Genomic DNA, 27,503 nt, shown 5'->3' with positions numbered 1-27,503 from the left:
TGCAACAGAAAACCTTCAAACATAATTTGGCACTTGTCATAAGCAAGGGAATGCATACAAATTCATCTATTGTATATAAAATAGCATACTGCAGAGGCAGTGTGGGGGCGCTCCTCATTTTGAGAGAAGTGCTGCAGCTGCTCATTGCAAAACCAGAAAGAAACAGTGCAGCAGAGCCACGGCTCTATGCTGGCAACATCTCGGCACTGTTACCAGTATTTTAAGGGTACTCAGGACATAGTAACATTTCGGAGGGCTGTGTATGGGGATGACTAGTTTCACTAACGCAATCTTGAAGCTTACTTAGAAGCAGAGGAGACCTAGAGTCATGAGTGTAATTAGCAGCAAATGCAATTAAAGAACATGGTGCATCATCTTAGTGTTTTATGTGAGCCAGGGCTAGTGATAGTCTTCACTGATCAACCTCCACAGTAACCTCATACGCCCTGATTTTCCTCATGCTTCCCAAGACAAATTTGGGAGAATGGTCCATGTCGGTCACAAACTTAGCCACTAGTACATCTTAGAAACTTTGCATGCTGTTCTGAGGTAGTCTGGGTCACTTGTCTTAGATTTGAAGGGCTCCTCTTCAATGCACTAAAATGTTTCACCTCAGTCAAGGGACTTAATTTGGCTCCCTTGCATCTGATTAATGAGATGCAATACAAGGTAAAGAGATGAGAAAAAAATAGAATATTTTAGCATTAAAACCAAAACAAAACCCAAGAAAAAAAACAAACCCAAAACCCAACAACAACAGCAACAAAATCCCAGCCAAAACCTACAGCAACACAGTTCTGGAACTCCGTTTAGCTGACACAGTATCCAAAGAAACTGAGTGGCACTGGGCATCAAGTAAATGGATTGTTTCCAAGGGTGCCTTGGACTACTTGACACCTTAAGAAGCATTCATTCTGAATCTAGTTAATGAACATATTGTTTTGTTTTTGTTTTATTACAAACATATTTTGGAGAAGTTATGTTTGGGAGTAAAAACCTGTATTGATTAACCTCATGACAGGAATTTCTAACTGTAATATGCACCTACAGAATCTAGGAAAAGAATCACTTCATATGTATTCTGTTTGACCAGACAACTTGTCAAACCAACCTTTTCTCCACGAAGTTTTGCTCTAATCTGTTGACGTTCATTAAAGTTTTGTAGCCGGATTTGTCTTAATCTTGCCAAATATTCCTAACAGAAAGAAAAAAAGTAGGTTTCAGTTATACTGAAACTGTCTTCGGTGTGGTTAACTTAAAAGACATATGACTCAACAACAACAAAAAACACAACCAACAACAAAACCAAACAAGATGGGTGAGCTCCCCCATTACTATCATCACATTAGCATTTACTAATCTCCAGAAAAAATCCCATGTAATGAAAATAAAGACAACTATCCTTGTGGTTTATATATTGGAGACTAGGACTGGTTATGTTTTTCACTGTAGGATTACGTTATAGAGAGTTATATCTGTATGGATACAAATTCAAGAATTCTCTGAAACACATAACTATTAGTTTCATTATTCAAAAAAACCCCAACAACAGACAGTCAAATTCTAAAACTCTATACAGTAAATTACTTCCTTGGAATTTATAAAGTCCTTTTATTTTGTTCCACAGATAAACCATGCAGGAAGACTAGGCACAATCACGGTCAAAATAGCACTATTTGTGATGAGCACAGTGGCAAGCATGCGGCAAGCATACCTCTTCCTCCTTGTTTCTGGATTTCCTTCCTCTTGCAGAAATGGGCCTGCCTCCATAGATATCTGCCACGTTTTGCAGTGTACCCTGTTTGCCATTCAATGGTATCACATTTAAAGTGGCTGGGGCAATACAATTACCTGCTTCATCCAATACTGTTGACTTATAAGAAACCAAATCCATCAATGATCTGCAGTTCTTCTGAAGTTAACTGGTAACACCTTTTCACTTACATGAAACATGACAGTAGTAACTAGTAACTCCCGAGTAGCCAAAGAGAGAGAGAGCAAAGCTCTAAGAATAAAGTTGCCCTCATTCTGCAATTCTGATCTTCTCCTCCTATGTTAGAAAACCTAAATTCTGATGATCTCAAGTCTGGATTATATATAAATTGAATATATATAGAAATTGTGGCACAAAGCTGGCATTTCTGCTTGTTGAGCCAAGCCTAAAATATAAGTGCAATCTTTCAATGGTCTTAACACTAAGAGTTTTCCACGGTGACAACTTTTTAAAAAATATACAAGTACCAAATAAAACCCTAATAAAATGCTTAAATATACCTGCTACCTCTAAGAAGCTGTGTTAAATACCTAATACATTTGCATTCATAGTCTACCATCTTGATTGGTGTGATGTAGTCAGTGTCCTAACTGTCACCAAATGATTCAATCTTTAAGAAAGTCCAATACAAAATACTGTAAGAATCATTTAACTCCAAGTTTCCTGCTTGGATTAAAAACCGAAATAGTTAAAATATTTTGTTCATGGTGTACCATAAGCCTCTGATGAATAGCTTAAATATATCTTGATTTGTTAACATACAGTCAAGAAAGCAAGCATCCACATTACATAGATAGATAGATAAATGGATGGATGTTAGTTACATAGATCTTCTGCCTTATTAAATACCAGGGCTTTAGCTTTCTCAAGCTTGAGTGCAGAGAACCATCAGTAAGTAAATATTCCAGTTAAGTTCTTGATAGAAAGGCCTGAAGCCAAATATTCTGGCTGAACAGTCTCTCAAAACGATAAAAAAGTAGTACTTCAAGGAAACAACCTATTTCTTCATTTCTGTGGTTTACCAATTGGGGGATTAGAGAACAACATTAAAGGAACCATCCTGCAGATAAGAGAAGTACCATATATTAACAAGGACTAGAATTCTGGTTTCAGCTTGAGCATTAAGCCCCATCTCTGTTGAGAACTACTGCCAGCTAGTCACAGATAGAAGAACTTTTCCTACAGATAGAAGAACTTTTGCTATCAATGGCAAATAATAGTACATCAATTTGGAATCCTGACTTCAGGTTCTAAGTCTTAAAACATCTGGAAATTACTTTTACAACTGCTCAGTAACCTCCCTGTATTATTACACCAACCAGTTAAGAATAAAACATTTGGGCTCAGTTGAATGTATCAGAGAAACATCAAGCTGACTACTTGGGTATCTTGCATATTGATCTCATACATTTATACTAATGCTGACAAAGTTGGCAACAAAACATCAGCAAGTGCTGCTAAGGACTGGTCTAAGAAGAGGCTGTCTTAGCAAGAACTTTTTATTTTTCCAAAATTACTTAGTCGTCTTCCAAGCTTTTAAGAACAGAATTAATTTCAGACTGCTTTAAAACATATACTAATTGAAGCATACTTCATCAAGCAGTGCATCCAAGTATCTAAGAATTGCTTACTGTAAGTGAAATAATTCCTGAAACAAAGCTCTGGCTGTAAACCATGATCTGCTGTTCAGACATAACTCAGGATGCTTCTGTAAATCTGCAGTTGGTCTCATCTCACTGCAATGCCAGCACAGTCAGTTTAATTTCAGCAGCTGACAGTGATATTGTGACTTTGTTGTACAGGAATAGTGTGAAGAAAAGTGTGGAGAAGCACTCAAAGTCAAAATTCTCTAGATTATGAAAACACAGTTCAACAAGTCCTACTGCCAATGAGTCATTTTCAAGAAACCTTTACTGCAATAGAAACTTCCCAAAGCAATACTGAACTTAGAACTGCAGGCATAAGAACACCAAAGATTTTATGACACTGTCCACTAGTTTCTCTCTAAAGAGTAAAGGTTTCAGAAACATTAACCTTAACAGAGAGAACCCTGTACTGTATCTGATCATTAGCTGTTTTAAACTTAATCAAATGTCATTTCGGGTTCAAGCTACTGAGTTAATATACAAAGCCTAAATTTAAGCAAAACTTTAAAACTACGAACAGAGAAAAACAAATGTTCCAAAATATACAATATCAAGTTAAACACGGGGAAAAAAACTTTTCTTTTGTTAATAAATGGACTATCATGAGAAAGGTATCACACAATTCTGTTACATTTCCATAAAATCAGTAACAAAATGCTGAAAACCTACCTTACATCCTTTTTTTTTTTTTTTACCCTTCTTCTGTAATACTTGAGGAAAATATCTAGCCAGTATTTCATGGTTATGATACTACTTCAAAGATTCATAAAGCATGCTGCAGTGTTAACATACATAGGAAGACAAGATTCCGTACCATGTGTCCCTGAGCTCGAGCTTTGTTTTCCATGGCTTCTCTCTTTCGTTGCCAGAATTCTTCAACTTGTTCAGCTCTGTCTGCAGCTATCCATCCCTTTTGCCTAAGATCACAGCAAGGTGAAAGTCTCTGAAGTAAGACACTGAAAAAAATCTCATTGTATTTATTCTAACTAGGACATACACAAAAGAAGTAAAATATCTGTCAGTAAGACATCTTCAAAAAATGCCTTTCATAAAAAACGAAAGTCAGACTTCCACAAAACGGAGGAAAATAAGCTCAGCTAAATTAAAAGAACAATTACAAATAGAATAAAATTAAAAAAACCCAAACAACAAAAACCAACCCCCAAATCATTACTTTGTTCTTCCAGATCCTGGTTGTCAAAAAAAAAAATTACTGTGCAAACGCAATTATTCCTGAAAATGTCTCAGCTCGATTCATTACTGCTATAATTTGTGAAAAATAAGACTCCTTCCATCAGAAAAGGGCAAGAATTCATCACAAGCCAGTCAGTAAAGTCAGTACTGCAGCCGTCTTACAAGACTGACCTATGTTTGGACTAAGAGCTTCTACCCCTTACAGAATTAGTAGAGTGCTAGAATTTTCAGAGGGTTCTGGCAACTCCTTTTGAGGGATCTTGGGAATTTTTGTTTGTTTTTAAAGGGATTGTAAAAGAATTTTCCTACTTTTGTCACATCTTCTATGCCAGGTCAGGGACCTGCTTAGATAGAGAAGAAAGCTATGTTAAGTTACTGTAACTGAGCATCTGGCAACTCTCCTACTGTACACACATGGTCATTTCGCAGAGGAACCTGTTTCTGACAAATCATTTAGAAGTGGACTCGGAGGAAGCTTTCTATTAAAAAAAAACTGAGAAGTGGTGTAAAGTAGTCTAATACATGGTGGAATGATGATGACATAATTCTCCTTCCAAGGTTCCCCTAGCCTAGGGTGACTGAAGAGTACAGGGAGTCCAGCAACAGGTGGGAAGAAACTGCAATAAGCCGATTGCAATAACCTATCAGGCTGAGACTCTTAAAGAATCATTTTGCAATACAGGAGCCATTGCTAGTAATGCATAAATTAATTAGGAGAGTAATTAAACATCCTTGCATCTTGTTTTTTCTAGCCCCTCCCCACAGCTCTCAAGAAACAAGGAAATGAAATATTTCCATACACTGTGGTTCATTAGAAGAAAGATGGGAGATAAAACTCCTTTGATATAATAAAACAAGTGCTGTAGCTGCTCTGAAAAAGCAAGATGATCCATGCAGGTGTTGCTAGTGAAGAAACAAACACTTGGTAAGTTGGAATACACATATTTGACTCACTCATAAGATTTTTACTGTAACTATTCATTACATATGAACTCGGTGGACAGTGAAATGTCCCCAAACCTGTGTCATATATATGTAATGTTGGAGAGAAGCTTCCCAAGCAAAAAACCTCCATATCTATGTCTCAAACCAGACGCAAATTTTAAAATAGGAAAAAAAATCTACAAAAGTAAAACAGATTAAAACACAAAAGTGAGTAGGATTCATTTAGAAGAACAAATGTTTTGTTTGGCTACTTCCTTTTCCTCACATTAACTGAATTTATTCCTTCCTTCATGGGATACATCATTGGATCTGCACATTTAAATAATACATGAGAAAATCTGCCCTTTCAGGAGAGATAGTCATGCTCACATACTAGACTTCTAGAAAAGAAAAGTATCTTCCCATTTAGTGCTTAAAAGTGCGTACACAGTTCTTTGGTCACTGTTAAAGGATCTGAAGGAGAAGTAGTTTTGCAGAAGCTACTTGAAAAAATGAAATGAAGGGGAAGAGAGGAGAAAGGGGAAGGGGAAGAGAGGAGAAAGGGGAAGGGGAAGAGAGGAGAAAGGGGAAGGGGAAGAGAGGAGAAAGGGGAAGGGGAAGAGAGGAGAAAGGGGAAGGGGAAGAGAGGAGAAAGGGGAAGGGGAAGAGAGGAGAAAGGGGAAGGGGAAGAGAGGAGAAAGGGGAAGGGGAAGAGAGGAGAAAGGGGAAGGGGAAGAGAGGAGAAAGGGGAAGGGGAAGAGAGGAGAAAGGGGAAGGGGAAGAGAGGAGAAAGGGGAAGGGGAAGAGAGGAGAAAGGGGAAGGGGAAGAGAGGAGAAAGGGGAAGGGGAAGAGAGGAGAAACAATACTAGCTCACAATCCTTTTACATATAAAATACTCATTTATAGCATTTGAGAACAATACGCATCACTAATTTAGTAGTTGCACATTGTTATAATACCTGGCATGTGCATCTTGATGAAAGCAAGATTTTCTAGGAAAATCCTAGCAATTTTCCACCAATCAATAAAGAGGAGCTCACAATTATGGGAGCATTCTAGACACTCTCCTATGCTAGAATCAAACACTTAGACGTAGAGACGGCAGTCAGATTGAGATGACTGGAGAAGGAAGCATCTTGACAGGTAACACAAAAAGTGGAACTATGAAAAAAAGCAAAGGACAAGGCTTATAATGTTATCTGCAACTGTATCAAGCCAAGAATTCTGGCTGAAATCTAGCTTAGTTGCAGCTGTTAGTAAGCCAATTTTTCCCAGTTCTGGGGAAAGCCAAGTTTTCCATTGGTTCTGAAAGAATTGTGGTCTGTGAGGGACCAACACAGAAACAGACAGCACAGTACCAATGGATAAAAGTGATTCTGACGACATGAAACAAGACACGGAACAAGAATCTAACATGTAGGGACGGATTTATGGATCATCATAGTCCAACCTGTTTGCATTGGCTTGTTTAGACACCTCCTTCAATCTTTTCACTTTTTTCCTAACTGCACCAGCATCAGGTAAATGGTGATGACCTGCACGCCCCTTAGGATCTCCTGGATGTATTCCATGTGGAAATCCTCTGCAGATAAATATGTACATTAACTTTCATTACTTTCATTTAAAGCATACCACATGCAGCTTTGAATGGAAGGCAGCCATACCTTTCAGCAGCTTCTCGGCCTTGTACTTTTGCCTTTAGTTTGGCTTCAGCTAGTCTAGTATTTTCCCTTTGTTGCTGCATCTGGTCAAAAATAGCATGATAGTGTTCATATTGTCCTCTGGAAGACACAGGAAAAGGACTGACGCCACCTCCACCACCATAATATGGTGCCTGGAAATCAGAAGAGGTTGACTGGAACAGTGGTTTTTTTACAAGCCCTTCAAATTTTCACCTCTTCAGCAGAATTAAAGCATTAATATGCCTTGCAACGTACTAAAACTTACTTTTCTATTAGCAGTCCATAATAAAACATCATTTTACCTCCCTCTAATTACGCATCTTTCACATATTTGCAAAGTTATTGGTAGCAAATTCATTGTAGTGTGATTTGAGATAGACGTTTTACATGGCAACAATCAGTTTCAGCACAGAAGCTGAAAGCAATACAGTACTAACTGAAGTACCAGTGAGTGATTTATAGCCAAACATCAATTTTTTTATGAAACCGGAAACAATTAAGTACGCTTCTGTAGTTGCTGAATGGCATTAAGTGAGATTTCACTGAGAATTGCTATTGTTACCAATCTATAATTTGGCTTCACCCCCAGAATTCTCTACTAAAGCTCAGATCAGAGGAGCATCTATCAGAAGTTTTACATGAATTATCCCTGTCATTCTCAAAGATTTTGAGTTCTTACAGAACACCTTCATGTAAAAGAAATAATAAAACAAAACAAAACCCAAGCCAAACAAGATGTTGCAAGCAGCTGAGTACAGTACTAGCCAAGGATGGAAGCAGAAAATGTGAAACTGGCAAAACAAGGTTAAGGTTGTCAGCACAAGCATAAAAACGTTCCCTTTACACCTGGGGGAAGCAGTCAAATAGCCCATCTTAGTGAACCTATGGAATTTGTTTTAACAAGTATCAATGTTCCTTCCAGAGTGCTCTTAAGCATTTTAAATAAATTCAAATATGTGAGTGCAGATGTGACAAGTTCAAGATAGCCTACTTAGAAGTTCTTGAACAGGTTATGTTTGACAATAAAATTTAGCTTACATCTTGAATTTCAATTGCTTGACTCCCATCAATAGTTCCCAATAATCCATATGATAGAGTAACAAGAAAGATTTATCCAGGCATTCAAATAAATATGCAGGTATGTTGTTCACCTTAATAACTTTCTGTAAGAAATTACTTTCTACAAATAGAAATGCTTTGGACACCATTTCAGGTTCCAGCTATCATCAGAACTCAGTTTTCAAAGGGATTATCTAAAGAAATAGGATGATCAATCTATAGGCAAAAACAGTCTGCAGAATAGATACAATCCCTGCTAGAACACAAAACCCAAAGCCAAGTCCTTGCTACCTCTTTCACTACTCTGTCTCAGAAACAGGTGTCATCAACCGACCCAAAAAGACAACAGAAGAAACCCACAAAGTGCATGACCCTGCCATGCCTTCATAAGAGGCTTTATGGCCTGCATTATTGGAAAGGTTTAACAAAGCTACTCAACAGCATTGTCAGGGAGTTGCTGGATACACTGTTTTCACGTAGAAGAAAGGAAAAGTAAAATTAAGTCAAGAATACTCTTAACAGTACATGGAAATCTAGAGCAATGGTAACCTAGCAGCCTGCAATAAAACTTTGCTGAACTACCCAATTTAGAGAAGACACTTGAATGAATTTTTAGGCATGTCTGCCACGACATTTTATATCAATGATGCTTAGATACAGTTACTGACCCTCAGTTTCCCTAGAAGACTAAGACCACTGATAATGATGCAGCTGTAGCTACAGCAGAAGACTTCATAGGTTTGCAGAGGATCTTGCCATAAAACTGTTAAAGTTCATCAGAAACATCATCCAAACATGACAATGCTGATACACTGTGTTGCATGGAATCTTGTACGAGTGCCTGCCAGTTTCATCTTTGGACAGAAGGATGCCTTAAGAACCACATGATGTTTTCTGATCTTTCAATTAAATCAAGGCCTAATAGTTTTTAAACTCTAGTGTGCTCACATTTGGTTTTATATTTAAGCTTTACTTACATGATGTGTGGCACACCCCTCCAAAGATGATGTTTATTTTGAAATAATATATAAGCAGCTACTGAAACCTGGTCAAGTGCTTGTTTATTCCTCATAGAAAACTGTCATAGGAATCAGACTACACTAAGTAATTAAATTATGTAAGAGGCAAATGGCTAAATGGTTTACCAATTCAGATTTACTCAGGATTTTTTACCCTCCTTCTGAAAGACTAGATCAGCATATATTAGCATTCACATTGCTAAATAACCAAGAATGTTAGAACCAGGTGTTTAATACTGGGAAAGATGTCCATTATCATAATGAGAATGTGGAGAAAGATTTCAGCAGAAGAACTCAAGAACAAATTTGAATGTAAAAGAAGCTGTTCATGCATAGATCCAGCACAAGTATAGCAGCAAAAGCAGGAGTGGAAAAAAGAAAGTGGTGCATGAAAACCATTACTGGCAAAAAGAGAAGAGATTCTGAAATGTAGTTAAATATGAAAAATGAAAATTGCACATGATCTGCAAAAGCCAGGCAAGAGAGTCTGTTATACAGTTTCTTTTACATAATCCATAGATTAATAATGGGCAACCCCAAGAGTTGACCTCCAAGAGCAGATCATTCTGAAAAGAGAAGACCATGCCATATAACCAAAGGTGTGGAGGGAACAGACTACACCGCATTTCTGCATCTGCTGCCAACCTTAACATCACCACTTCCACCAGAACCAAGCACATTCCTCCATCCTTGTTCCCTGGCTCTGTTCATTCGTTCCATCTGAGGGAGAAAACAATACAGGAAAACATAATTCCAAGAATCACTGAGGAAAAATTGAACTTCACTAATAATACATTTTAAGCATATTTTACCCTTTCTTTTTCAAATCTTCTCATTTCATCTGCCTTCAGTAAACTGATCTGCAATGAGTAAGGATTAGATACATTAAGTAACTGGGAAATCAAACTACTCCATCTTCCTACACACCATACAACACACCACACTACAAGGTATTTCACTGAAATCACTACAGGTGGAAAAAGTCTCAAGAAACTCATCTACCTGATTTCTCTGACGTTTTTCTTTTTCAGGCACTTCTAATCTTTTCTTTTTTGAAGGTTCCTGAAAAGTAAGTATGTAACTTGATGTTAGTACCGAACCATTATTTTGTCAAGATAGGTTAGTGCTCCAATTGCTGGTGTACATCCACAAAGATTGACAGTAAAATAAAGCACTGTTACATGTTTAGGGGAAAAAAAAAAAAAAAAGAGAGAAGGAGGAAAGGTTTGAAGGTTTTATTTTGTCATTCTTGCTCTGGACTTAGCTTTTGCTTAGTTTGAAAATTAACAGATAATGATACCTCAAACATTTTCCTCCTTTCTTCTCCTGGATTATTTTTCTTCATTGGAGTTGGAAAGGCCTGAATAAAAGGTGAAACTTCAAATTAGATGGTATGATGCCACAGTAAGAGAAAAATTCTGATCAGAAAAATGATGTATCTTAAACTCAGAATTTAGTATGTGCAAAAAAATGTTGATATAATTATTACTCAGGAGGTTTTCAATAAAAAAAGACTGCTAGAATCTAGGTGTAAATGCTATTGTAGCTGCTCATTTTCTACTAAAAGCTCTGTCTTGAAAGCTGAAGGCAGTAACTTTAAAACCTGTTTTGTCTTAAGTTTTCTTCACTGACAATATAATTCTGCATTACAATGTTTTCCTATAAGTCTTCAAGGGCCCTTGGATATCAAGATTCTCTTTCATTGAAAGAAAAGAGTCATTATGTTATCCTTAGGCAATTTTGTCTACAAAACTGATCAACAGAAGAGGAGAATATAGCCAGTGTTGAATACCTGATAAAGAAGAAGCCCTATGTAATAAACCATGCTGCTTAGATTTTTTTTTTGAGAACTATGTAGTATTTTATTTTGATGACCTAAAACCCTATCAAATAAAAACTAAAAATACTTTAAAATCATGTATTTCAGAAAACAGAAACCTTTAGAGACAAGTCAATGTAGTACAATGACAGTGAGTTAAGGAGTAAGTAAGTAAGGAGATGATTGTTGCATGCTACTCTGGAAAGCCACTTGAGAGGTAGAAGCTCAGACATTGGAATAGCAGCAAAAAGAAAAAAGTTCACATTATGTTGTAGCCAGTTACCATCCTACCTCTCATCCCTTGACAGGAGGTACAATTTGCATGAAGAATATGTCTTAGAATTGCAGGTGCTGACTGCTTACATGCAGCAAAAGGATATTTCCTCAGTTTCTACCCTGCAGCTTTGAGTCTATAGGCAAGTTTGATCAATGCTGGCTAGTTAATGAATGAAGAACAGACTAGCTGCACAATCAAGCCTTACAAGATAAAATCTGCAAGGCTTCGTAATGACACCCAAAAAGTCTCTTCATTTCCTTCTTGCTCTCTTTTTCAAACTCTTTATCACAAGCCAACAAGGTTTTGGTCATTGTTATCAATGAGCTTTTCTTTAAACCTCCAGTAATTTCTGAATCTCGTTTTTTAACTTCTACCTCAAAGATAATTCTTTTATCCACCTATCAAACTTGACAGATGGATAGATAGAGATGAATATAGAGTGCTAGTGCCATGGCCCAAAGTGCCATGAGGTAGAAAGAAAATAAAAAAAAAAAAACCAAACCAACCAAACCAACCAACCACGCACCACCACCACCACAACAAAAGTGCTACTTATCCAGAAGAAAATTTGCATTAGCTCTCTTGCTGAAGTGGGAGCTTAGCTGCTAGTTGTTTAACATGTATAGCTCAAAATTGGATGTATCAAAACTTTTCCTGGCCATGCAGTAGTTAAACAAGTAGAGAGAGAAAACCCAGAGTTTTATGTAGTAAAGGAATACAGAGAAGATGACTGGAAGAAAGGTCCAAAGTACTGTATGAAGGTATACAGAAGACTATTTTTCATTATCTCAGGGAATTAAGTTTAGGAAACTCATCTTTCAATGACAATTTCTCCGGCTGACAACACATTAGAAAAATCACTTTAAGAAGTTTTCCATGTTTTGACAATTTTCTATTATTTTTGAACAAGATGCCAGAATTCCTACCCACTATCAATGTTCTTTGACTGGTGAGCACCAACAAAAGAACTAAAGCATGCAAAACATCTAATTAGGCAGCAGAATTAGAAACCTAACTTAAGGCATCAGTCTCCAAAAATCATTACATTAAAACCAACTAGAAAATAGTATTGGTAATGAGGTAAGCCAAGCATTTCAACTACTACTTTCTCTGCAGATGCATGTATTCACATAAAAGACATTTTGAAAAGGAATAAATAGTATTCTCCTAGAATTTAAATAATGTATGAACAAAATGGTTCAAATTAAGTAATTTGGCTTCTTACCTGCCTAGATTTAGTCAATGGCTTCTTCTCGTTAGGCTTTTTAGATGCATCACAAGATTTCCTGATTGCTAAAGGCACTCCGTATTTTGCAGCAGGTTTGGTAATTTTGTGAGTTGGTGCAGCTGAAGACAGAGTTTGTTCTTGAGCTGGTCTTTTAGCTGAAATGAGAAAACCCCTGTTTTACAGCTATTTACATTACATAATCAAGGAGTGTGTTTTGCCTGCCTCCTGGCACGTACTGGCCCTACGTGGCAGGATGCATCTCAGTATATAACAGATCCGGAGCTGCAATATTGCGTGGCAACCATTCGACCACCATTGTCATCGCAGGGACGCAGTCTGCTAAGTCTCAAAGTCTGGATTATGCTCCACTGCATACTACTCCATCTATTGGGGCTGATGGCATGTGTGTAACTATTATGCTTTTGCTGTGCTAGGTAGTAAATGGTTTTTACTATTGTATTATAGTTAATAGGTTAGTTATAAAATATGTAACAGTATATAGTTCTCCATTGTACCTCATCCTTTACGAGCCTCTAACTGTAACATCCAGTTGTCATGAACACAGGGAAGTTTTCCTCATGGAATGGAGAGACAGGTCTCTCTCCACTAACAACACTGGACTGCAACTTGTGACACTAATGTCAGCAGATTATAAGTTCTAGAAGAACTTCAGTGGCCTTTCAGGATGCTGTCTTCCCTGTAGAGTTCCTTAAAATACGGTAGGATTGTGGATTTAATTCTCTGTTAGCAGGAATTTCTTACTATTAGAGGCACAGGACAGCAGTGAAATACACAACACGGTCAAAAGACAGTAAGGCACTTGTCACAGCTTCAAACAGTTACAAGGAAATAAAGAAATGGGAAGCAAATTTAAGGGTGAAAAGGGTAAAACAATGCATGAAAATTAATTAAGGCAAGACTATCCTGATAAAATGAACCATTATCTCATTTGCTGCCAATAGCAGAAACTCTACTGCTTTGGGCTGAAGTCAGGGCTTAAACCTGGAATCTGTACAGAAGCTTACCACATTTTTACAACAAACAGTATTATCTCCTTAAATTTGGAAGTGTAGCATATTGTAAAAGGAAAAAATGCACCTAAAATACTACAGGATCATAGTTTGTATTTGCATCATTTGTATCCTATGTACACCCAGCTCCCTATAGGAGTGGGGACATTTGCTTCCTTCTTTTTCCTTAAATTTCTAGAATAAACCAAAACTAATAAAGAAACAAAGCTACATGCACTATATCACCAGAGCTGAAAGCAAAAATACTTTGCATACTTACTTACCTGGTGCAGCATGTGGTCCAAACTTTTGGAAGATTTTGTGATTGAATTCTTCTGCAATAAGCTAAACAAAAAGTTGAACAGTTAGGCACGAGTACACACATGACTGAAGCTAGAAAGAACTCTTTTTCAGGGAAGTGTGCCATTCCTAGGAAGCATCTAACTGATGGTATTTACTGTTGACTTAAATGAATATTCAAATTAATTGATTCAGTTTAGTATCACTAAATTTATATATATATAAAAATTTATTTTCCTTAATATGAAGCTGGATTCAGTGCTTTCAAACATTTTTTTGCATAATTACTGAATTTTTAACAAGTGTGACTTCTGGGTGGCCCATGTTACTTCATTTATGAACTAGTTAAGAATCTAGAAGAAAGTTATCTAAGATATCTAAGAAAGATACCCAAGTCAAACATGTTAGTAATTCAGCTGGAAAAGTTATGTGCTACTATTCACACTCACTCTAGGAAGAATTAGTATCATCATCTAGTAGTAGTCTATTACTAATTATACTTTGCCTGACTAACTCCAAATAAAAATTTCACATCCATTCTAGCTCCAGGAAAAAAATAAATTAAAAAAAACAGATCAAACTCTTAATGTTGTAAAAGTTAGAAGAAGCTTATCTGCAAAGGCTTCTGAATTCTACCTTTCATTAGGACTTCACTCTGAACTATTATTAGTTGAAGTCTATTTCATATAGAGTTGAAAACCAATTAAATGATATGGTGTTCTCATGAAACTTCAGTAAACAGTAAGAATCCATTAGAATTCTTTATACTTAGTGAGGTCTCTTTTTTGCAGTAATTTCCTCCATGTCCTTACTCTGCCTATACTGCTCATATCAGTACTATTGTTCACTTGTTAATCTTGACCTCTTTTGATTAGACATATTCAGAAGACATGAACAGATGTAAAATGGTATCAAGAGATTTTAAACAGAAAAGTGAAAAACTTCTTCAAGGTTATATACATGTGATACATTTAAACATCAAGAAATTTAAAGATTACTTAGCAGTATTTCACAGAACACACTTTCAAGCCATTTCAAATTCCAAACAAAAAATGGAAAGAAGGATGATAAACCAGCAGTGCTGAAGTCACTGACAGCAGCACCATTTTATGAAAAAATGTATACCTAAACAAAACATCGCACTCGTGATTCCTCACTATGTAGAAAACCACCAAAACAATGCACTTCAGAAAACAACAATTTACATTTGTTTTTTTTAATCAAATACTTAAGTAATCTGAGACTTTTCTTTACAGTTCATACTAAAACTCTTCCCTCAACTGAAAGTGTCTCTATAAAAAGCTCTAGGGAATGCCATTAATCTCATTTCTCATGTTGCATATTAATACTAGAATAAAGATATTTTTACCAAAATTAGAATTAAAATTAAACCATACCTGTGGTGTGAGAAATTTTTCAACCCTTTTGGCTATAAAGGTTTTCTCCAATATGGAGTTTACTGATGGTCTGTTCCTAGGATTCCTCTTAAATAACTGTGAAAGCAGATTGCGTAGGTCATAGGAATAATGCACAGACACAGGAGGAAAAGGTCCAGAGATTATCTTCAGTACCAAGTTCTTCATGTTACCAGCTTCAAACTGTATCACACAAGACAGAAAACAGTCACTAGACATTACTTCCCGTCTCTCCACTTGCAAAGCTGCACATATACATGAAGGAAACAACATACCTTCTCTTGCCTCAACATAACAAAACAATTTTTAAGGGCATCAACAGTTTACATCAGCAGTATAAGATCATCTACTGCCAAGTACTCAGACTATAAATCATACTACAGGTATTTCATACTATAGAGATACAAAATTTGCTAACAAATAATTATTTCGCTCAAGTTCTAGGTTGACAATAATATATAATTAAGGATAAAATAATTATATGATGATTTCTCCCAAACACTTTCAACCATCACATGGCTTCTGCCCTTTTTAGTGAAGGCACACTTCAAAAGAAAGAACATAAAACGTTCGCACTCATTCAGCATCAAAATCTAAAGGAATGCTCAGACTTCAGCTTAAGTTCAGGGAACAGAATGCACCATTTCAATTCCTCTGTACAATAAAAACAAAACATCACCTGGCTCCCAGAAAACAACCTATTGCCATAAACTCTCAGAAAGGTAACATGGCTGCCACAGAAAATATTGAATTAGAAATTACAAAATCATGTAATTAAATTAAATTCTTATCCCTTGATTTTCCCCCCAATCTTCATATTATTATTTCATTTTTATTATTTAGTTTTCATTATTATTATATTTTCTTTTAATAAAAGAAATCCCAACAACAAAACCCCAATAAAACCCACAAACCCAACAACAAACAAATCCAAACCAAAACAGAACAGAAAACCAAACCATCAAACCCAAACAAGATAGAAATCAATTTTTCTTCTTCCCTTACTAGCTGCAAAATTGCTTATAAAGATACAGTCTTCAAAATAACACACATAAGGGTAAAAACACCAAAACCAAAAACTTTTACCTCGGGAGCTTTTTCTCTAAGAACTATTCCTGTTCTAAACAGAAATGCATTAATCCATCTGCTCAAAAGCCAATAGTCCAAACTCAGACTTTCAATGAAAATGTCAAGGTTTTTGAAAGAAAGGAATACTATTCACAGTATCATTTGCTGCAACATCTAACAATTTCTATACCTAACTTGGTTTGTTAAAAACCTACACTGAACCCAAAATGTGCAGTGCTACAAATTCTGGAGAGACAGGCCTGAACCAGAACACAGATGGAAAATGTTGGTCAGTACAGGAAGAAAAGATGCAAATGCTGAAGGTAATTTTAAATAGACATCATGAATGTCTTTTATCTACTGAAATATATTTGCAAAAAATAAGGAAAAATGCCTGTTTGAAACCTACTATTCTTTTAAAGACAAAAAAAGTTTCTACTTACTGCGTGTTTAAGTGTACACATCTCATAGAGAACACAACCAAGGGCCCAGATATCACTAAATCAAAAATAACATATCTTAAGAATTAGCTCTAGATGTAACATCGCCAAGTAACTCATACCTGTGAAATCTACCTTTGAAAAGCAAAAAGCTGTGCTTTGAATATGTACAAACTCCCTTATATGTACCTCTTCCACTTCCTCCCAAACAATACCACAATTCAGCAACCAAAAATAAAGGCAACCTAAAAACCAAATGAAGTTATTTTGGCTTCAGATTTTATTTTCACCTTTTTATCTCAACCATACCAATCAGAAATTAGACAAAATACACACAAAGGCTTTTTTTCTTTAAATATATACACTTGTCTGAGGTCTTTGAATTAAACAATGATAAAAAGGCCCAAAACTCGCCACCTAATTTAGCAAATATAACTCTCAAAGTCAGTTTACTCTTTACCATTGAGTTGCTTAACTGACTCACTACAGATTCTTCTTTCCATGTGGAAGACACTAAAGGGCAAACAACTGTAATGATTTTTATCTTTTAAGAAACCATTTGAAATTAGTACAAGGCAATGGATGCCACAGCTTAGTGCAGTGTAAGACTAATTTGATAATGACCACTTCAATTACCTTAGGAACTTTGTTACCAGATACAACCAACTGCCAGGACTGCAAATGTATAAGCAAAGTATCTGTATGACTTTGTTACCTGAAGCAAGCTGAGCCACTTACGCAAGTGCTTAGGGAATCCAACTACCACCTGTGCGATTTCACCCTTAACAGTTTCACATTTGTACCGCATCAGTTAAAGTAGCATGACCGGTGTGCAGGCAATTACAGTTCTACTTTTGCCTAAGAACACAGCTTAGATGCGGAACTCAAGCGCATTAAGATCAGTCGTTTCTGCATCACACTGCTTCATACTGCACAGATTAGTGCAGTGAGACTCAGTAGCTTCTTGGGTAGGAGATGTACTAGGAGCTGGTCAGCACCATACAAACAGAACAGCTTTAGGTTTCTGAAACAACTCACTTTCTTTTCCTTACCAAAAATGTTTAGTAATATGTTTGTTAGTACCTTTTATTGTTGTAAGGTTTATTCTGACATATTTCAGGAGACAAATAGTATGGTGTTCCTATGCAAGTGCGAGCCAGCTCTGCAGTACTAAGAAAAAATAAGAATGAATGTTAGCTAGTTAACTCCTGTGAAGTGCACAGATTGCATTTTCCTACATCAAAGCAATTTAGATTAAGTCCAGAAAATAGCGTCAAAAAGGAGTTACCTGTTAAGAACTCTGGCGATGCCGAAATCTCCCAGCTGTATTGTTCCATCTTTGGTTAAAAATATATTCTTGATGCAGAAATTTTAAGAAGTCTGTTAATTAAAGCATTCATACAATTGCCCACTTTTTGTTCTCAACAGTTTTTTTGGAAGAATAAAGTTTTCTACCATTCAGTCACTCTGAAGCTAATGACTTATTGACTACTAAGAAGCACAGAACTTACTCTAGTCCTATTTCATCAAAATTAAACATTATTATACATTCTAAAATGTAACCTTCTCTATCCCACACATAAAATATGAGTAGCATTCAAGTAGCTTCATCCAATAGCCTCATCTGTTTGTACAAATAGCATATAAATCACTTCCAGACAGCTCCAGAGAAAACACATGCTTCCAGTATTAGAAGTGTTTACATAAAAAGACTGCTTTCCATAATTTACCAACTTACACTAGCAAGATATGAATGTAATCACTTTGGAAGTAAATTCAGTTAAAAACCAGTTACCTACATACCTGTGACTTTATGTCTCGATGCAAGATTTTTCTATCATGTATGTGTTTTAGTGCTAAACAGATCTGTACAAACCAATCCAGAATCTAAGCACAAAATAAAATGCAATTATCAGTATCATTTCTTTAAAGTTTCCCTAGTTATGTAACTGAAAATACTATCAAATCAGTTCTACAATTATAAGATTTTACCCTCTTTCCACAAACCCGTCTTCATTTATACCACAGAATACTGAGACATGTAATGTCACTACAAAGCAAGCTTTTTAATGAGATGCATACTACCCAAATTTGATATGAAGCCTGAAGCTACCAGCTTCAACGCATATTATAATTCCTATAAAAATATGTAACATGAATTTGGCTAAAATGTTTAAGACCTAGAACTCGTATCTTAAAGATTTTACTTTTGCTCTAACCAATACAAGTTTTCTTGCAATCGATCAATCAAGAGTCCTAAAAAGGCAAACACAATAATTTTATGTATTTTACTTTAAAAAGAAAAATAGTACAAAAGTAAATGCCATTGAGAAAAACATCAAACAACACACAACTTGAAGATTTTAAACAAGCTAACAAAACTGTTTTTAAGAAGTATTCTAAAAATCACATTATAAAAGGTGACTAATTTCAAGAACTTTTCCATGTGAATAGAGATTTCACATTTCAACTTAGAAGCACATACATGTCAAAACTACAGTATAATGCAAGCTGCAATTTTCCCTTTTCTACTTCAGGTTCTTCTTGCAGATGTGAGCCAAAACTAGAAAAAGGTTTTACAAATTGTATCTGAAATGTTTCATGGTTATCCTATTCTAAACACTATCAACAGACCAAATACACTAGTAAACCTTTTCAACCACAGATAAATTGAGATCCTACCAGCTGCAGACATAAAAGCATGGAAACTGATTTTTAAACAAGGAAACTTACGTCAGTTCTAACAAAAATTACCTGAATCCTACATAAAGTGTTTTTACTGTATTTAAGCAAATTCATACATAAAATCCTCTCAGGTATTCCAGATTCTCCCACAGTACAATTGACTTTATAACCAGTATGGTGGAAAACATACTAATATAGTTCCAATACAATACTAATATTTTTCTAGTGGAAAAATAAACTTGCCACCTTCATATTGCCATATTTCATATTGTATAGTTCTGATAAATGAAAATAATTATTTCAAAACAAAAAATCCTGTGCCACTATACATACTTTTAAAAATAACCATTTAAAAGGTTTAAAAATATTCACATTGTCCTTCAGCATTTTTCACTATTCAGATTTGGTTTACTTTGCAAGACATCCATCTTCTTTTTTCAAGTATCTTACACAAGTATTTCCCAGGATTTCCAGCTACTTTTAAATTATCTTTTTAAGATACTATTGTGACTGTTGGCAATGAGAATCACAGTTTCAGAACCTTCTTTTAGATGAAGCAACTATATCTAACAAACTAAACCAAAATAATTTAAAATTCATTTAAAAGTATAATGGAACAAAACACTGTAACAGCAGCTTCCTGTTACCTGATCCTCAGGGAATAAGATTCCTTTCTGGGCATTTATTTTTTTAAATAAGTCTCCTCCTTCACAGTAATCCATCACTATGTAAAGACAGCCATTTTCTGTAAAACAAAAGCCAAAAAGTATTTAGGAAAAAAAACAACCACTGCCCCCTCCCTCCCTCCCTCCACCAAAAAACACTCAAAAAAAACCAAACCAACAACTCCTACCAAACAAAAAAAGCCTCAAAGCCACAAAAAAAACATCCAAAATATTTTTCCTGTAATATTCCAAATATCTTCACTGCAAACACAGAAAAAGCAACAACAAAAAAGTTAACCTTTTCACATGCAGCTTCAGATAATTTTTTTTTTAATTTCGAGCAAAAATGTTTTAATTCAATTTCACAACACTAAGTTTCCCATCTCTGGTGACGTTGGACTATTTTGGTATGGAGAGAAAAAATAAAATCGTATCTGCTGAATCAACATACCAAAATGGGGTTCAAAACCCCTAAGAAATTAAAGGTGTCACTTTATAACTGCAATATAACCTGCTTTCGAAATCTACCCAAAAAAAAAAAAAAAAACATCTCATTTAGGTAGTTGTTCTAATTTAGGTAGTTGCTTTTGTTTTTATTTTCCTAAGCATTTCTTGGGTTTTGTCCTGGACAACGTACTACTTGCACTAAGTGCAAGAACAAAACAATCACCAGTTCTTATACCAGACATGCACTTCATTTCAGAGACCAAAGAACGGTAATAAAACCTCCAGCAAACAATTGTCTTTTATAAACCAAATCAATATGTTCAAAGTCAATTACAGGATCTAACCTGTAAAAAGAAATAAAGGAAGAAAGAATGCAATCTTAAAGAACAGGCCTAAATTACAGAGAAGGTAGAAGTATGGATTTATAAACCAGAAGACTATGGCTGTGCAATATGACTATGGCACAAAATTCTAATTGAATGAGTGAAAAAATATATAAGTCTCCAATCATAAGACATATGAAAGTCAGCAGGAAGGAGGGAAAAGAGAAAACAGCTGTGTCCCTAAGTAGTATCTCAAATAACACCTAGGTTTTTTCAAATACTATGTTAATCTATATGACAGGCTCTTGGAATCTTCTGTTCTGCTCATTTCCCAAGGCATTCACTGTGAAAACAGTAGGGAGTTCTATTTTTCCTTCCTTCATAGTTTGAAGTAAACAGTCCGATCTGTTTTTCCAGCTTTGAAAGCAATGATATGATTGCAATTACTGAAGACTGCATTCTAAGATAACAAAATTTCAGATAAAATTGCTCCTGTAATACTCAATTTTAGACTGTACTCATATTTAACACACACAGGTATTCAAGCTGTTACAGTATACACAACTAACAAGGAAGCGTACACTCAGGAGAAACAAGAGAACATAACCCTTCCATTTAAGATTCCCTCAAAATTTATGCATGTAAGGAAGACACATGAACATTTCTGTTTAATTCTTGCTCTTTTTAAAATTACTACTATGTGTAGAATAGTCAAAAAAAAATACAACCCCAAAGTAGCAAAGTAATAAAAATATGAAAAAGACTGATTACAAAGAGAAAACACACTGACTTTTAAACTAAATACAGTAAGTAGTGCACAGTCACCATCATTACTTCAGATTCTAGTGTATAATTAATCTTACCTTCAAATGATTCTCTATACAGGACAATGTTTGGATGTTTCATGTTTGCCAGTACAGCAACTTCTCTTCTTGATTCTTCTCTCTCCTTATTTGACATCTTCAGAAGGAAAACAATTTTTGAGAACAGAAATACCAAAAGAATAGATCAGTAACTAATAATAATCACTCACCTTAGAGATGTTTATTTCTTTAATAACATACTGTTGGCCATTTTCTTTAGCTTTGACAAGAATTGCTTTCCCAAAGGATCCTTCTCCAATCTTTCGCACTTTAATATATTTATCCATAATTATCTTCTTAAGGCATCCTTATTGACTCCTAGGCAAAACCAACAACAAAAAAACCAAAACCAACAACAAAAAATACAAAAAAAAAAAAAGGAAACAAACATAAACTAGACTTAGTTAGCCATACTTAGGCATCCAGCCTGACAGATCATGTTACTTTTTTTTTTTTTTTAATAAACTCAAGACATCAATCCATTTGTCTTTTCAATTGCATCTTGTTTCACAACTTTCCTGTAAATCATCTAGTCTCCATTTTATTTTGATACAGTTTGCTTACTTGGTGTGAAAAAAAAAAGAGCTGCATTGCTAAAAGCAGCTTAAATCTTTTAACTTCACAGACAGTATGAAAAAAAGACTGTGTTTTATCTTTAAATAAAGCAAGCAGTCAGTGCCGTAACTTCCAATTCAACTAGCATGCAAACATCGTTTAGAGCTCCAGCACTTGATTAATTGAAAGAACTTTACTTGGAAGAACTACAGTGTGGTGGACGATGTGTGTATGCTGTTTCTTAAGCACTAAACCCTGTATTTTGGAAGTTAGTCACTACACCAAGCCAAAACCAGACTGAATTAAAATTATTCCCACCAAGTTTAGAATTACTACTCAATACAGAAGGGTGTGACCTTAATTCTGACTGAAAACAAAGATGATTTATTTTTTCATGTTACATATAAGTTCATTACAAAATAGTGTATTTACTGTACTGACTACTTAAAACCACCTTTTGAGGTTAAAGAGATTACTCAGCTACATGTTGATGGTATTTAAGGTTGTATACTAAGAAACACTCAGATAAAAGTAAGACACTTTTGAGTTGTGAGTGAGTTGCATGTGGAAGGTACAGCAATACAGAGGTGTCAGAACAGCAAAGAGAACTAGCAAAACAAAGACCAAAGTGATGAATGCCAAAACAAATTTATGGTGGACTGGAAGATCATATTTTCTACATTAGAAAGACCTTCTATACCTCAAAGAAGTTTCTGCAAAATAAGAATTACAAAAGGTTCCCAAATTTTTCTGCATCCAAGCCTAACTTGAGAGCATTAATGGTACTTGTGCTTTGCTGTACCCAGCTTACTTCCAACGGGGGACCTTAGTAACTTAGATTTATACTTCACGCACATCTCAGGTGAAGTTCTTCTCCCTGACTTGAGATAATTCTTTGTCATAATTACCATGCACCAGACACGGATCCTGCTAAAGAATCTCAAGAAGATGGACCCATAACACGAAACCCAAGTAAAACAGGTAAGCTTTGCTAGTATAGCAAAAAAAATACACAAGAGAACTGAAGCAATCTTTTCTGTAAAACAACTAAAACTAAGGATGACAAGAAAGAAAAAAAATGAAAACGACAGGCCTGTAATGTCTTGGTAGGGTTTTTTTGTCTTCAAGTAGAGAAATTGTCTAGCGTGAAGTTACGCTTAAAAAAAAAGATAAAACTTCAGTATTAACATCAATATTTTTTTGGACAATGGTAAAACATAGCACATGAGAGACACAACTTCACACGGCTTTATCAAGTTCTCTCTTTGCTCCTGCTTTGCTTATGAAACAACCTTTACTATGCTAAAGCTAAACCAGTACCATTAGGCATATCCTACTGCACGCTGCTCTGTCCAAATATAAATGACCGATAAACAGCCTGTAGGGAAGAAGACAGAATTCTAAGAGAGAATAGAGTTTTGTGCCCGTGGCATGCGAAATACCAGTCTTGAGGAAAGACAGCAGCGCTGACAGGGCGTTGTCTTTTCCATCCTTGGGCAGTAAATCGTGTTATCCGTTAAGGACACGCACGAAAGCGGCTTCTTCTGCGCCGGGGCACAAGTCACACATCCCTCAACAGGGTGAGGCGACAAACCCGAACAGTGGCCAGGCCACGACCAAGCAAACAGAAAGCGTAGTGCCCACCGGCCCTGGCCCAGAAACAAAGAAGGCCCCCAGGCCAAGCGCTGGGCCGGGTCAGGTAGCGCTCCTCAGCTGGGCCCCAGCAAGCCAGCGCCCCCGCACAGTTAGGGCAAGACCGACGCCAGGGAGAAGCGCGCCCAGGAGTACCCTCCCCACCCCACCCAATCCAAGGCCGATAGAAGACGACAAATTGCTACTAGCCCGGTCCACACCACCGACTGCTGCCACCAGCCCTGTAGAAAGGCGACACGGAGCCCCGCCCGCCTCACCCACAACCAACATACCTCCCGACACACTGCCCAGCTACACCGTCGCTACCACAGCCGCTCAACCGAGCCTCGCAGCCACCGCGGGCCCCCCTCCTCGGCCCCTACTGGCGGGCGAGGCCCGCATCTCATCTGCCATTGGGCGAGCTTTGCCAAGGCGGGGCAGCAGTGCGCCTGCCCGTCCTTCCCGCGTTAGCGGTACTTCACCCTGGTAACGAAGGGCCGGGGGGTCGTGACGGCATGGGGGTGCGGCGCGGCATGGCAGGAGGACAGGGTGGGCTCGGCGTGGGCGCTTGCGGGAAAAAAATGCAGCTGCTATAAATCTTTTACGCACTGGCCACAATCCACAAGGCCGCTCAGCCTGGCACTGGTGGTACGTGTCTTCCCGGAGACGTCCCCGGCGCGGGATTTGTAGGGGGACGCGCGTTCCGGCGATCTAGTGGGACTGTCCCCGAAATTTATTCCTGAGGGTCAGACTGTCCACAGCAAGTGGCTCCGAGGTGGAACCCCAAGTTCACCTCTACTTCCTAGGTGTGGGAATTGAAGATGTCTTCTTCGGGGGTCTATGTCCTTAATATGCCACGCCTAGTCAAAAACGCGTGTTAATTGCGTGTACGAGTAAAAGCTTGTGATTCGTAACACTCTTTCAGTCTTGATCCATTACCCAGCGTGCACACTGATAAGCACTGCTCAGTCTTCTTTTTTCTCTTGGGGGGAAAAAAAAAAACCAAAACCAAACACTTAAGCTACCACCGGTATTTTACTGGAACCTCCATTCTGCCCATGTAAATTGAGTAAACTCTTTCCTGGCCTCTATCTCGGCAGGCTGGCAGTTCACAGTAGCTATCCGCTCAGCCCAAGTACTGCATTTCATCTGCAGATAAACATTAACTCTTGTAATTCAGAACTTGCAGAGCCCGTGAAATTTAGATGCCTCCCGATTTAGGCAGATGCTTAAACGATGCTGCGATGTACCTATACTCCTCCCGGGAAATCGCATTCTCGTTCTGAAGCATGGGGCTTTCTTGCCTCCCCCGTTACCGCCCCTTCTGCGCAGCGACAAGCTGTAACCCGCCTTCACAGACACGGCCACCTCCAGCGCGAAAGGCAGCCGGCACCCGAGCGCGGTCACGGCCTGCAGCACAGCGGGGCGGTTGCGGCCCGCTCCACAGCCCAGTAGCCGCTACCATCGGGGTCCACCAAAAAGCAGTGCCCGTCCCGCCTCAGCAGGGGGAACCGGAAGTAACACCGGTGACATTAGTTCCGGCAGCCCAACGGGCGCTGAACAGTGGCGGCGAAGCGCGTGCGTTGCAGGAAGTCCCGCCCCCAGGTCGAGGGGGCGGGTGGGCTGGCTGGTGGAGCGACCGTCGGGTCGGGGGCCGAGCCGGTGTCTGCGGCGTCTTCCCGACCCCGCCCCGCCACTGCAGGAGGATGAGCCAGCGTCTCCCCGGGGAACAGCCAGGCGGCGCCACCCGGACAGGTAGGGGCGGGGCGGGGCTGGGTTGGCCTGGGCTTGGTTTGCTTCACCTTTCATCTGTGGAGGGCCACAGCGGAGTATAGGCCCTGCGACGTGACTGAAAGGACTCGCGGGCGGGTCGCTCGGTCTTGTCCTCTGGCCGCGTAGCGAGCGTGGTCGAGGTGGGCTTTAGCCTGACTGAGGTGGAACGGGAGGAGGAGAGAGGGTAGCTCCCGCCGCACGGCCTGTTCGCGGAGCAGCACCTTTGTCCTCCTTAACGACACTGTTTCGTCCTGCAACCAGCGGGCAGGAAGGGGCAGGAATAGTGGTTCCTCGTAGACCCCTCATCTTACCTGTTCTCCTTTCCCAAAACGGTAACGGCCGCGGTCAGGGGGAGTACCCCGCATGTTTACACAGCGTGTAATCTCTCGTCACCTGATTTGTGTGTTCTGTGGCAGCTCTTATGCACGTACGGAAAACTGAGGGGCTCTGCAACTTGGAAGATCGAGAGTCTCTTCCTCACGTAGACAGTGACATAAACATGTGTGTGTTGCTCACTTTATGTTGGCTTGCAGGTTTGGTTAGAAGGCTGCTGTTACATAAGAAATGGAGATAATGGGCACGTTTTGGAGCCTCTTAAATGAGAAGGGTGCAGGTGAGAGAGCTTAAAAAACGAAGGTTGATTGCATTCTTTCATATTATGTTTTCTACTTATCCAAAATAATTTTCTTTCCTAGCCAAAACGTGGAGCTGACAGTAAAATGAGTATGTAGCAATTCTCACGTAAAATGAACAGCGGTAAGCATGGCAGTGGAAAATAATGTGCTGGTAGTTAACTATGTTTAATGTTCAATAGTAAATTTGCTGTGTCACACTTTACTGAGGTAGGTAAAAAAAGGCCTTAACAGCAAAAATGTTTCCAGTTGAAATTTTATTAGAATAAATACTTACTATTTTGGAGAAAATGTCCCAAAATTATAATAATGTGGAGTTAAGGACTTGCACCTCCTTCTTGACGTTGTTGGACCTCTGAAGTTTGTGTACAGAGCTTCTTGCTTTTAGATGCCTTTCTTCTTCACAGACCTGTGAAGGGATTTATGTTCTGTATCCCTTGATAACATAGATGCTTTTCAAAAACAGTTACTGGAATGAAGGATGTGTTGGCATGACAGATTAGAAAGCGGATAGTTATCATTACTGTTTCTCTATTTAAGGAGACTTCAGTGTGCTGTAATGTAAAATATTTTAAAAATCACTCATGCGTTATAAAACCCAAACCTTTGTGAAGTAAAGTAGATCCCTAGAGAACTCGCCAACTGTCACTATTTTTTTCTAATACAAAAATCTTACACTGAGTAACTGTTTTAAATATGATGTCTTGTCTTTTTGGTTGGCAAGCAGATGTAAACTTGCTGCTCAGTACTCTGGGATGTCAAACTGGGAAGCAGTTCTGCTGTGGAAAAACTGCAGCTAGCATGAAATTCAGTGTGAAACAAAATGGCTTTGCATCTGTCTGCAACATCTGGCAAAATAAAAGCTATTTAAGTGCCCAGAAAAAAAGATCTTGTTTCTTGTCTGCTTTTGTTTACTACTGGCATGACAATCTAAAGAACTCTTTGCCTGACAATAGTTGTTATTTTGAGAAATAATATATTTCTTGGTTTACTATTCCTAAGACTGGCTGTACCCAAATCTTTACAGCATCCTACCTGTGAGTGGTTTACAGTAGCATTGTTCTCCCTGTGG

At 37.8% G+C, this 27,503-nt stretch overlaps 1 protein-coding gene across 1 annotated transcript in view; it reads right to left on the bottom strand.

The window, feature by feature from the left end:
- The window catches only part of NEK1 (NIMA related kinase 1), a 38,519-nt gene extending 16,393 nt beyond the window's left edge, over window positions 1–22,126 (bottom strand). The window contains exons 1-19 of the mRNA XM_054383299.1: window positions 22,010–22,126; window positions 21,840–21,936; window positions 20,189–20,286; window positions 18,660–18,743; window positions 18,145–18,212; window positions 17,940–18,026; window positions 16,860–16,914; window positions 15,331–15,531; window positions 13,918–13,978; window positions 12,621–12,778; window positions 10,600–10,659; window positions 10,294–10,361; window positions 10,112–10,154; window positions 9,945–10,019; window positions 7,204–7,373; window positions 6,990–7,121; window positions 4,235–4,337; window positions 1,715–1,798; window positions 1,112–1,195 (exon numbers count right to left, since the gene is read on the bottom strand). Coding sequence (XP_054239274.1) covers window positions 1,112–1,195; window positions 1,715–1,798; window positions 4,235–4,337; window positions 6,990–7,121; window positions 7,204–7,373; window positions 9,945–10,019; window positions 10,112–10,154; window positions 10,294–10,361; window positions 10,600–10,659; window positions 12,621–12,778; window positions 13,918–13,978; window positions 15,331–15,531; window positions 16,860–16,914; window positions 17,940–18,026; window positions 18,145–18,212; window positions 18,660–18,743; window positions 20,189–20,286; window positions 21,840–21,936; window positions 22,010–22,126 — 1,845 coding nt within the window. The remainder of the gene's footprint in view (window positions 1–1,111; window positions 1,196–1,714; window positions 1,799–4,234; window positions 4,338–6,989; window positions 7,122–7,203; window positions 7,374–9,944; window positions 10,020–10,111; window positions 10,155–10,293; window positions 10,362–10,599; window positions 10,660–12,620; window positions 12,779–13,917; window positions 13,979–15,330; window positions 15,532–16,859; window positions 16,915–17,939; window positions 18,027–18,144; window positions 18,213–18,659; window positions 18,744–20,188; window positions 20,287–21,839; window positions 21,937–22,009) is intronic.
- Window positions 22,127–27,503: the final 5,377 nt, after the last annotated feature.

This window comes from Indicator indicator, chromosome 8 (genome assembly GCF_027791375.1).
Source record: "Indicator indicator isolate 239-I01 chromosome 8, UM_Iind_1.1, whole genome shotgun sequence".
NCBI classification, from domain to species: Eukaryota; Metazoa; Chordata; class Aves; order Piciformes; family Indicatoridae; genus Indicator; species Indicator indicator.
The sequence above is the reverse complement of the archived record's forward strand: the minus strand, read 5'-3'. Positions and strand labels throughout refer to the sequence as shown.